The sequence below is a fragment of the Dermochelys coriacea genome, chromosome 1, assembly GCF_009764565.3.
Source record: "Dermochelys coriacea isolate rDerCor1 chromosome 1, rDerCor1.pri.v4, whole genome shotgun sequence".
NCBI lineage: Eukaryota > Metazoa > Chordata > Testudines > Dermochelyidae > Dermochelys > Dermochelys coriacea.
In genome coordinates, this window is record NC_050068.2 from 109,198,911 (window position 1) to 109,210,928 (window position 12,018).

Here is a 12,018-nt window from a genome sequence, read left to right on the forward strand (position 1 = left end):
GTGGGCCAAGGGACGTGCTGGCCGCCCTTCCCGCAGCCCCCATTGGCCTGGAGCGGCAAACTGCGGCCAGTGGGAGCCGTGATCGGCCGAACCTGCGGACGCGGCAGGTAAAAAAACCAGTTTAGCTCTCCAAGGGCTTTCCCTGCACAAGCTGTGGACCGGCTTTGAGAACCGCTGGTATACACAAACTGCCAGGTTATTCAGCTAATAAGCGCCTGGAGAACCATTGAGAAATATCCCTTGTGATTAATGTACTCGGTGGCTAGGTGGTCTGGTGCCAGAATTGGATTGTGCGTGCCATCTATCGCTCCTCTGCAGTTAGGGAAGCCCATTTGTGCAAAGCCATCCACAATGTCACGCACATTGCCCAGAGTCACGGTCTTTCGGAGCAAGATGCGATTAATGGCTCTGCACACTTCCATCAACACGACTCCAATGGTCGACTTTCCCACTCTGAACTGGTTACAACCGATCAGTATCAGTCTGGAGTAGCCAGCTTCCACAGTGCAATCGCCACGTGCTTCTCCAACAACAGGGCAGCTCTCGTTCTTGTGTCCTTGCGCTGCAGGGCTGGGGAGAGCTCATCACACAGTCCCATGAATGTGACTTTCCTCATGCAAAAGTTCGCCAGCCACTGCTCATCATCCTAGATGTGCATCACGATGTGATTCCATCACTCAGTGCTTGTTTCCCGATCCCAAAAGCAATGTTCCACTGTGGTCAGCACCTCAGTGAATGCCACAAGCAATGTTGTGCCATAACTACTATGCATGGCGAGATCAATGTCACACTCTTCTTACCTTTGTAGTTTAAGGAATAACTCCACTGCCACTCGTGACGTGTTGGTCAGAGTGAGCAGCATACTGGTCAGCAGTGCAGGATCCATTCCTGCAGACTGAAAGAGTCAGGGTGCACCGTACACAAACCGTTGAAAGATGGCGCCAAATGCGGACAGAAGCACAGGGATTGATGGGATGCGAAGCAATGCAAAGTCCAGGATGCCCCACGACCTCCGCTGCCTTCCCACAAGTCTTAGCGGCAAAAGAGAAGGAGGTGCTCTGTGGGATAGCTGCCCAGAGTGCACCGCTCTGAAGACCGCTGCAAGTGCCGCAAATGTGAACACACTATTGCGCAGGCAGTTGTCAGTGTGAACCATAACAGCGGTTTCCCTTCTGCGGTCTCTGAGCAGTGCTGTAACTGCCGGCGCTGTAACTCTGCCAGTGTAGACATGCCCTAAGGTTCCTTTTTCTTTTCCATCTGCCAAAACTTTCCTACCCAGAAAGGCTCTTCAGGAGGAAAAGCAGGGAATTAAAGCAACACAGAATTTCTAACCCAGTGGTTTTCAAACTGTGGGCCGCGACCCAGTACTGGGTCGCAGAATGCAAGGCACTGGGTCGCAGCGGCTCTGGTCAGCACCGCTGACTGGACCGTTAAAAGTCCCGTAGGCGGTGCTGACCGGAAGTGGCCAGCATCAGGTCCAGATCCTAGGTGTGTGTGTGTGTGTGGGGGGGACCATGGGGCTCCATGTGCTGCCCCCACCCCGAGCACTGGCTCCACACTCCCATTGGCTGGTTCTCCAACCTCCTGCTCCAATCCTGAGCCCCCCCAACCCAAAGCCCCCTCCTGTACCCCAAACTCCTCATCCCCAGCCCCATCCCACAGCCCTCACCCCTGCACTCCAACCCTCTGTCCCAGCCCTGAGCCCCTCCTGCACTCCAAACCCCTCATCCCCAGCTCTGTTGGGTCACGGGCATGAACAATTTTCTTCAACTGGGTCAGAAAAAAAGTTTGAAAACCACTGCCCTAACCAACGCCTCTTTGCCTTCATCCAGAACTGTAATTACTAGAGGGAATCTTTATCCATTACAACCACTTGTACAAAACATACGTCTTTATGTACCTCCCATGATACCCATACTATGAGTGTGTTCTCCATGTAGTCAGAAATCCTTGTGGCAGGGCTATTATTTTACCCACCCTCTTAGTTGGGGTTAGAAACCTGCCTAAAGATGCTGAAGTCCTGCTGATAAATACTTGTGGCAGATGTAATTCATTAACTCCACCTGGAATAAAGGTAGGTGGAGTCTTTTCTGGAGGGAGGAATCTAGGGGGCTAGGACTGGGGAGATTGAAACCTTAGGGACAGCCATGCTCAGGGAGATGTATGTTATGTTGCTGGTTTTGTATTACCAGTTAAGCCAGACTCAAGGCCGGGAGGTGAATTGGGGCATTGACTGAAGGCCTGGGCATTGTATTGCAGAAAAAGAGGAGTCTCACCTTGTACCACCTTGTACAGTACCACACTGACACAGGGTGGTGGTAATACTTTGCACTGTTCATCTTCAAAGCACTCTATAAATATAAATTACTAATCCTCCTTCCATCCCTGTGAAGTAGAGCAGTTAGTATAATCACACTCCCTCCTCCACAGATCTGGAAACAATGATTTGCTCAGGACCCCAGAGGGAGTTGTTTCTAAGGAAGAATTAGAATGTCAGCATTCCTGGCTCAAAATCCCATGCCCTAAGTAAGAGATAATGCTCCTTTCTCTCCATGCGCATAGTCTGAAGTGTGCTGTTAAACTAACAATGCTACAACAGTTAAATCAGGAAATCATTTAATTTAGCTTTCTGGTAGAGAAGAGGAGAAGAAAGAACATGAGTCGACAGAAAAATGTGCCAGAACTATATCCCACTGCTACTTATTTTAATGAAGAAGACAAGCAACAACAGGAAAGAAAAATTAGCTCTGATGATTCAAAAAGTAAGGCCATATTTTTATTAGACTAAGTATAATGAATATACCTAGGCACTCTCTTTGCATGTTGTGCAGTAGTGCTGCTTGAAAAGTAAAAGAAATCGATGTATAGAAGAATGCTAGGTAGACGTAAAACCATGAGATGGGGCAAATGGAAAGGAGGATAGGGGAACAGAGTTGGAGAAACAAGTAACATTGCAAACACTTAAATTAGAAGCTCTCCTCTAACAGCACAGACTCTGAAGCACTTCTAGTACTGACTAGCCTAGAGAGCAAAAGACCAGAACTGGGAACTGACCCAAGTTTCCTGGTTAGTGCACAGCATTACCATTGGATCACCAAACTGGCCCAGTCTGTAAAATCATAACAAATATCATAATAACAGGTTTCAGAATAGCAGCTGTGTTAGTCTGTATTCGCAAAAAAGAAAAGGAGGACTTGTGGTACCTTAGAGACTAACAAATTTATTTGAGCTCACGAAAGCTTATGCTCAAAGAAATTTGTTAGTCTCTAAGGTGCCACAAGTCCTCCTTTTCTTTTTAACAAATATCATGGTTGCATCTCAACTTTCCTGTGGTTGGGCTGTGGCGGTGACTGTTCACTTTTTTTTTTTAATTTTAATTTAGTGCTCTCAAAGGTGCCTTATTGTCAGCAACGGACACCGAAATCCACTACTGTGGTGCCATAGGGTCTTGATCTTTCCCTGAGGGAGGCCTGTTCTTTTTTAAACTTTCACTTCTGGACCACCAAACAGCTGAGAAATTCCAATTTTTGCTCATTGCTTGAAATGAGTTTGTTCTCAGTCAAGTGACTGTCACCAAAACACATTGTCAGACTTGGCACTAACTGACAAAGCTTCATGGACAATGATGTAACTAGGGCAACGCTTGCACAGCTTCCCATACCAGTCAAGCATTATTTAATTTGAACTGACACAGAGACTGAGCTTCCCTCTTTTACCCAGAGGTGGTCCCTCTATGTTGCTCAAAGGGGATTTGTGGTGAAGCTCATATTGCCACTGCCCATGCTGTATATCTTCTGTGGCTAAACTCTTGCATTACATAAGCATCAAGCTGAGTTTAAAAGATTACCTACTGTATGTTTAACTATTGCAAGCTGAAGTGAGTAATAAGGCTATTGCTATTTTTATAATGCAATCTTTTTGCATAAGGTAAAAGTTAAAATGCTGGCAAAGATGAACGAAAAATGGTACTGGAAGAACTGGAATAAGAAAAAAGAAAAAAGATCCAATTGCCATATGGAGTTGTGGTATTGTACATTCCTCCATTTTGCGCAGTGTATCGTATGGTATAACACTCATTAGAGCCCTCCTAAAATATTCCTTACAACAATACATTTTGTTTAATGTTTCATTATATACTTTATCATAACTGGCCATAGGGGAGAGAGACTTTTGGAAAGTGTTTCTTGGTCAATTAGGAGTAATTCCCTGTATGAAAGAGTTTAAAGCAAAACTTCCAAAATTGGTTGTCGTTGTGTGTTGACTTAAATGGGGTTTGGACCAGGCCGTTAACTAGGAGTTATTGGGCTCAGTGATGTCCAGATGGCCACTAGAGCCTGCACTTTAGTGTTACAATATTAAACCAATTTCTCTGTGGTTTGGGGGGCATTGTGACTCTGGCCTGATTTTACTACAAAAATCATCATTTTAAGTATTTCTTGAACACACATGCGTAGACAGAGAAAAAGAACCATTAAAATGAATGGATATCAAGAGATGAGTGTTTTTTCATTTTGAAAATGTTTTCATTTCCGTTCAGCAAAGTCTTTCAGAGGGCAAAAGATGGGTTTTAAAAGTCTCTTACTGATACTAAATTCTTTCCTTGTGGAGAACAGTCAATTTGTTGTTTGGTTTTGGCTTAACAGTGGTTTCACACACACACGCGTGGAAAAGAGAGAAGATAGAATAGCCAAAGATATAAAAATCCTGCTCTGATGCGATCTCTCATGCTTGCAGTTGAATCAATGGAAAATCACCAGTCAGGTCAGCAGACATGGACAGGTGCACTTTGATCTCTGGACCTTGTCTCTTTTTCCTGATTGGGGATAGTATTAGTATTTCATGTTAAGACTGGGTTACTTAAGTCGTCTTAGACTGTTGTGCTGGTCGTGGGAATGATATTGTGAGGTTCGATACTTTCCAGAGTTGACTTAAACAGAAGCCAAAAAGATGGTGTAATGGTTGCAGGACTAGCTGCATCTTTCCCCTGCCCCCCCCTCAGAAAGCATCCCTTCAGGTGTCCAGCTTCGTACATTTATATATCTTGGGACAGAATTTTGCAGTTCTCCCATTCCTCAACCAGACCCTGGGCTACGGTACCTTATGTATCCACGGTTGTTACCCTGTAGGTCCGACTGAGTTCAGGCACCTTCAGGTGTGTGACCAGTGGTACACAGTGATGAGGCAACCTTATTAAGCCAAAGCATAGTCTATTTTATCAGTTGGAACAAAGCATTAGAGAAAAAAGGATTTTAAAACAACTGCCTACATGCATGTCTATCTCTTACCTGAAACTCAGCATTCCTGTGATAGTGACCTAGGCAGGCCTAGGTTCTCCAGACACCGGAGCTTTGCCTCAGACTGGTTCCCCTGAACAACTAGAATCTTTGAGTCTATGAAACTACTGCTCCTCTCTTGAGAGCATGTGCTTATTTAAATGCTGCTACAGTTGTTCCTTGCCATTCATGCACCTTTTCCTTCCCTGTTCAGAACCAGTTTTATAAGTTGGCTGGAGACGGGGACAAAATCATCAAAGCTAATAGTTCTGGCATTGTCCCTTAACAACTCAAAAGTGTTAATGGAGAGGTGGCTGTCTTGAACCATATTTTTCCTTCCTGCCTGTTTTTCCAGGCAGCCTGCTATTTCAATAAACCAATATATTCATACAGTAAACGTCCCAGTAACCAGGCCAACATGCAGCATTCATAAATTATCTCAGGACGGCTTCAAATAAATCAGTAACAGGGTTGCCTCTGTAGCATTCCCTAGTGGCCCATCAGGGCATGATTCACCCAGTTTCGGGTCTCCGCTGGCCTGTCACTGTCTCTGTGAGGCCCTCTGTCCTTTAGTCCTACCCCTTCTAGGCTGTTAAGGTCCAAAGCAAATCAGAAACTAAAAGCACAACTCAGAAAGAGTTGTCTGATGAACCTTCAATGGGACCCTGCCCTTGTAGTTAGGACTTGTCTCAAAACAATCCATGCTTCTGTTGAGCCACAAGGATCTGGATGTCCCTATTGGCAGGGGCTTATCTGCCTGGTAAGCTAGCTCAGTCTCTGTGTTACGACCAGGCTTCTTTCCCATCAGGAGAAGTGGATCTCTGCTCTTCCTGGTCAGCAGGGCTGTACAGAGGTTTTTGCGGACCCTGGGGCTAAATCTGAAACTGAATCCCACCCTTCAAAAATTACCTCTGAGGGGAGGCTCGGGGTGTGCGTGTGTGTGCCCTACACTTACCCCTGTTTTGTGGGGCTAGACCCAGATTCCTGCTCCAGGCATTATGACCTGGTGTGTGGGGTCACAGTGCCACTCAGGTTTGGCCTGATAGAGGGGTGGCCAGGCCAAACCTGAGTGGCACTGTGACCCAGTGTGCCAGGTCACAATGCCATTTGGTTTGGGGGCCCTCTCAAATAGAGAGCCTAGGGAAAACTGCCTGTTTTTGTCCCGTGCCCCCTCCGGGCAGCTCTGCTGGTCCGCCCTGAAGTGAGCTAGGTTTGGTCCTTTTAACTCCCCTCTCCATACTTGACATTTGGTGCAGGTGTAGCAAGGCAGGGCCAACTGTATCCACAGGCTCTCCTTAACCCTCTGGCTGTCACGGTGGGACCCATCTGCCTCATCACACATGGTTAGGGAAGAAGAAGAACACAGTGGGTCCAAAAATGACATGCAAAGGAGAGGGAATATCCAAAATTCCAAACCTTAAATTTAAATGTTTAGCATCCCGCTGATCTAGTGGGAGTGGTTCAGTGTCCTCAGTGGCCAGGTTGTGACTTTATATATATCCACAGAGTCCACAGCCAAAGACATTCCCAGGGTGAGGGTGATGTGTGTTATTTCCCAAAGCTCCTGAAGATGCTACTTGGAAATATGCTGGTACTTCTATGACGGTTCTTTGGGTACCCAGGACTGTGAGTCACCTTGTTACCCCCTGCCTCCACTGAGAGGGACACTTGTTTGTGCTTAACAGGGTGTCAGCTCTTTGACACCACCAGCTTGTTAGCCACACAAGCACTCTCTTCTGGGCTACGCCAACCCTTTACTTTGAAGCATTCCCAGTAGTGTCCAGCCTCTTCTTCTTTGAACAGTCTCTGAAATACTGGGTCTGTTGCCCTCTGAGGAACAATGTATACACAAGCTTAAATGATTCAACTCATGATCATTTCCTTGTACAATACCAAAGAATTGAGATGTATTTATAGTGGAAAACAACAACAATAAAGTATTATCAAAGATTCAAGATGTTGTGAGTAAGGATAATGGAAACTAAAGAGTTACATATAAAACAAAATCATAATACAGTACACTTTCTAGAGCCTAAACTTGAAAGGCTATTCTTCTGTCTAAACTAAGACGTTTATCTCACCCTAATGTCCTCTGCAGTGTTTCAGATGAGCCTGATAGAGATCCCATTTTCATGAATATAATCATACTGCCCAATTACTTCCTAGGTGCAGAGTAAAGGGGTATCTCCTTGCCTTCTGCTTATATCCCCGATGTTCATTGTCCATCTCTTGGACAGTGGGTTGTTTTTTTTATGAGTCCCTGCTTTTTTCCTGCCGATTTCATGTTCCCCAGTTGATTTCATATGTAGATGACAGTTATGTTGGCTTACAATGCTTAATTTAATGCCAGCTGATAGGCGAATACATGCTGAGCCCCATCTCCTCACACCCATCCCTCCCATGTTGAGCCCCAAATACCATCACCTGGATCCCCATGCAGAGTCCAATTGCTCCTGCACCTGGAACCACCAATGAGTCCCTGTGCATCCAGATCCCCCCCACCCTCCATACTGAGCTGCCCACACCCAGATTGCCCCACACAGAACCCTCTCACTCCACACCTGTATCCTCCCATATTAAGCTCCTCAACACTTGGATCCTGCTGCGCTGAGCCTGTCTGCCCACAATTGGTGCACCTGGCATGGAGGGGCAGGGACCCCTGGGCATTTCTGGGGCAGGCCCGTCCCTTGTGCTGTGTCAGGATCTGGTGATTTTCCACCTCCATTCAGCCAGTGGCCTGTGCTCTCCACTGCTATGCTGGAGCCTCCATATTTATTTATTGACAAATAACATTTGCAGAATTTTAAAATATTGTGCACAGAATTTTTAATTTTTTGGCATAGAATTTATTTTTTGATGCAGAATTCCCTCAGGGGTAAACTATATAGACACATTGTCATTATCTTTACTTAGTTCTTTCTCCTGCCTTTTATATATCTTACATTTTGGCTACCTTAAATTCATTTTAATCTGGTCTTTCAATTAAATACATGATTTTTAATGTGTGAGTGGCAGAACAGTGTGCCATAGTAATGATACTTGATACGTTATAAAGTGATTTTTTTATTCAAGCTTCACAAAGCATTTTGCAAACATTAATGAATTTATCCTCATGATATAGGGAAATATTATTATCCCTGAATTACACATGTGGAATTACTCTCTCTCTGAGAGAAATTCTGCAAGTGCCTTGTGCAAGTTCATACAGGAAGCCTTTGGCAGAGCTACTGAACCCCTGTCATGTGTCTTAATTACTAGGCTACTCTTCCTTCCAGATTTTTTATGATACAGAGAAGAAAGGTACTTTGGGGGCAGTAAAACCCGACTGTTTTCTTTGGTTCACAAGTATTTATTGCTGTACGTCTTCCCTCCACTTCCCTCCCTTCCCCCGCCCCTTTGTGTTTTTCATTAGGTGCACGTGGGATTTAAAACCTTGGATAACACATGTTGACAATTGACCAAGAGCTAGGTGAATATGAGCACTGTGCACTTGTTTGGCACCTTTTCTTTGGGAGATGAAAAGTACTCAGAAAGAGTGATTCTTACAGCATCCTTTTGAAGAAGGGAAATAAACTGTACTTCAGAGAGCCTGCAATGGTTTTAGTTTTCCCTAGGGGTCACCTAGATTGGTTCCCAGTCCTAGCATTTGCCTTTGAATCTTGGTCAATGAGCCAATGTTTCTTGAAAATTCTGAAATTGGGTTATTTCTTCTTCCTCCATGGGGATTCTTAGGAGGATCAGGCTCTACTAAACCCATATTAGATGAGTATTGGTCCAGCTGTTGAATGATTAATAGTTTTCAGCCCATAACACTACCATTTAGACATCCCTGAATAAGGGGAGGGAATATCACATAATCTTTATTTCCCTATATTTGTGTATTTGTAAAATAGAAATAATACCTACTTTCCAGGTGAGTAGTGAGTCTTAAATTTGTGAATGTTTTAAAGTGCTGTGAGATTCTCAGAAAGTGCTACAGACATCCACAGTGTAACTTAAAAAAATCTGATGCTGACAAAGAGAAATACTGGGAAATGAAGACAAGAAGCCTGTACAGGCAGGAGTGACTGGGAATGGAAGTTGGCGTTGGGGGCAAAACCTGGGACTGGATGGGAAAGGAGACTGGGGCAAGGAACCTTAGGTTGGGAGCGGATTGGGAGCAGGAATAGAGGGAGATTGAGATTGGATGAGGAGCTCAGAGGCTGAAACTGAGACTGGCTGGGCCTAGTAGGGAGACTAGAATGAGGATTCCAGGGATGGAGACTGGAACTGGGCTGAGGGGAAGACTAGGAATCAGATAGGAGCCAAGGTGGATTGGGACTAGTTAGGCAAGAAGATTGGGATTGGGATGAGGAGACAGGGAAGACTGGAGGAAGAGCCTGGACTGGAATAGAAAGAGGCTGTAAGGGTCTGAGGAGTCTTTAGCCACTAGCACACACTCCCACCTGACTCCTGAGTCTCACCATTCCTCTGCTGTCGGCAAATATGTATGAAACCCAGCCAGGGCTGGATTAACTTTTTGTGGGCCTGGTGCCAAACATATTTGTGGGCCCCCCCTAGGGAATGAAGGGGCCACAGGCAAGAGCACAGTGGGCAGGTTGGATTTGATTTAAATCATGATTTTAAAGCACTTGTCAGGAAGACTCGATTTAATCATGGATTTCTACATAAAAGTGCATTCTTGTTGGTTGTTATAACCTTAAAACATATTCTTCACAACTCAAAGATAGATAGATAGATGCAGGTTTCATTTTTAGAAGGTACACACTATACGTTTTTAAAACTTTTCAGATGAGTTTTACAGCTATATCAGAAAATGAATGAATGATTGGTTATTTCATTTACCAAAAGTAATTGAAGCAGATATTTATGAAGTCATTGGGAGGTGAACTATCATTAATATTTGGAGGATTTTCTTGCCATGCTGTATTAGGAGGAGAACATCACCAGACAGACATTTACATTGTTTTATTTAACTAAAACAACAACAACAACATTAGGTATTCTGGATTTTTTTCTTCAACAGCAAACATAATATTTTAACAAAAAAGCATATGTCCCTTGCTTCTCACATTTATCTCCAGACTTCTTCTCCTTGTCCAGATCTATTCCGCCCCCAACGATGTTCTATTCATTAAACTTTTTGAAACTTTTCACTTTTAGAGAGGTAAGGGATTGACTCCGTGTACACAAATTTTCAGAGGGACAATAGAGTTGAGGTCTGTTATTTCTCACCTCTCTATATTATTTATTTATTTATTTTGCTGTTAACAAGCATGTTACCTCTGGAGACACAAATCTACAGTTTGAGAACTGCAAAATAAGCATCTCTGATGGTATCTTCTAGACTGAGCACTGAGTAGATAGAAAGATTAACCTAAATAATCTATACAGAAGTCTGTGGAACACCATAAAATTGGGCCCCTAATCCATGAACTATTAGAACTCCTTTATAAAACTTTTCTTAAACATTACATGAATATATTGTCTTATACTATAGAATTCAAATTTATAATCTCTATTCCATGATGAGATACATTATACCTTTAGATAGGTTTTTCCTCAAAAAGCATTTTATCCAAAAAATCCGATTTAAATTAAAAAAAATCAAATTTTTTGATTAAAAAAAAATCATTGATTTTTATCCACGCTGACAGCTGGGCATGGTGCGACAGGAAGGATTGGTCCCCAGCTGGAGTGAAGCTGGGGTCAGGGGCAAGATGAGCATAGTGGGGCATGGCAGGAGAATTAGTCCCTGCTGACTGGAGCAAGGCAAGGACCGGGGGCAAAAGCACAGCGTTGTGGGAGCTAGGGTTGGTCCCTGGAGCAAGACAGGGGCTGGGGATAAACTGCAAGCGTAGCTGGGCTGGGGAGAGGGTAAACAGGATTCCTTCCGGTCTTGCCCATATAGAGCGGATACCTACCTTCTTCCTGGTTGTAGCCCATTCTCTTCGTCTCTCTCTGCACTGAGCTGTCCCACCTCCAGTGTGATAAAGTGAGAATGTTCTTAATGTTTTCTCTGAATACTGTGTGGGCGCCTCAGTTTCCCCTATGCATTTCTTAAGTATCTAGGTGGTGGGATAAGGTTGCGTGATTGTTGCAGAGCCCTAGGCAGATGTGATGCAGTCTGCACAGAGAATGGCTGATGGGGGTGCAGGGTCTGGCCAGGAGTTAGGGTGAGGGAGGGGGCTCAGGGTTGGGGCAGGAGGTTGGGGTGTGGAGTGCTTACCTGGGGCAGCTCCCATTTGGTGCAAGGGGTGCAGGTGGGAATGTGTGTGTGTGGGGGGGTGAAGGAGCTCCCGTTTGGTGCTCAGGCTGGGGCTGGGGATCTGAGGGGGTGTAGGAGTCAGGGCATAGGGTGTGGGGGGGTTGGGTATGTGTGGGGGATGCAAGAGTCAGGGCTGGGTGTGTGTGAGGGGGGTGCAGGAGTCAGGGCAAGGGGCTGGGGGTGTGGGCTGGTATCGTGGGGGTGCTCCCAAACCCCTGCCCTGAGCGGCTCACAGCAAGGGGCTGGGGGCAGGTATGCCCCGATTCCACCTTCTCCCCCGAGGCCCCACCCCGCCTCTTCTCCACCTCCTCCCCCGAGCAGCGAGCACGCTGTGGCCCCGCTCCTCCGCATCCCTTGCGCCGGCAAACAGCAGTTCGGTTGCATGGGAAGTGCTTGGAGGGGGAGGGGCAGGAACACAGCATGCTCCAGGGAAGAGGTGGGGGGGAGAGCTTGGAGGCTGGTGGAGCCTGCCCTGCA

At 45.4% G+C, this 12,018-nt stretch overlaps 1 protein-coding gene across 4 annotated transcripts in view; it reads left to right on the top strand.

The window, feature by feature from the left end:
* The window catches only part of TEX29 (testis expressed 29), a 32,811-nt gene extending 28,182 nt beyond the window's left edge, over positions 1-4,629 (top strand). The window contains exons 4-5 of one of the 4 annotated variants that reach the window (XR_006276381.1): positions 2,626-2,762; positions 3,928-4,624. Coding sequence is in view for 2 of the 4 variants with exons in the window: in XM_043499035.1 (XP_043354970.1) it covers positions 2,626-2,762; positions 3,383-3,444 (199 nt within the window). In the remaining 2 variants the exon portion in view is untranslated. Of the gene's footprint in view, positions 1-2,625; positions 2,763-3,382; positions 3,888-3,927 lie in introns of those variants that run through there. The other 3 variants (XR_006276316.1, XM_043499035.1, XM_043499406.1) reach the window with 3 other exon arrangements.
* Positions 4,630-12,018: the final 7,389 nt, after the last annotated feature.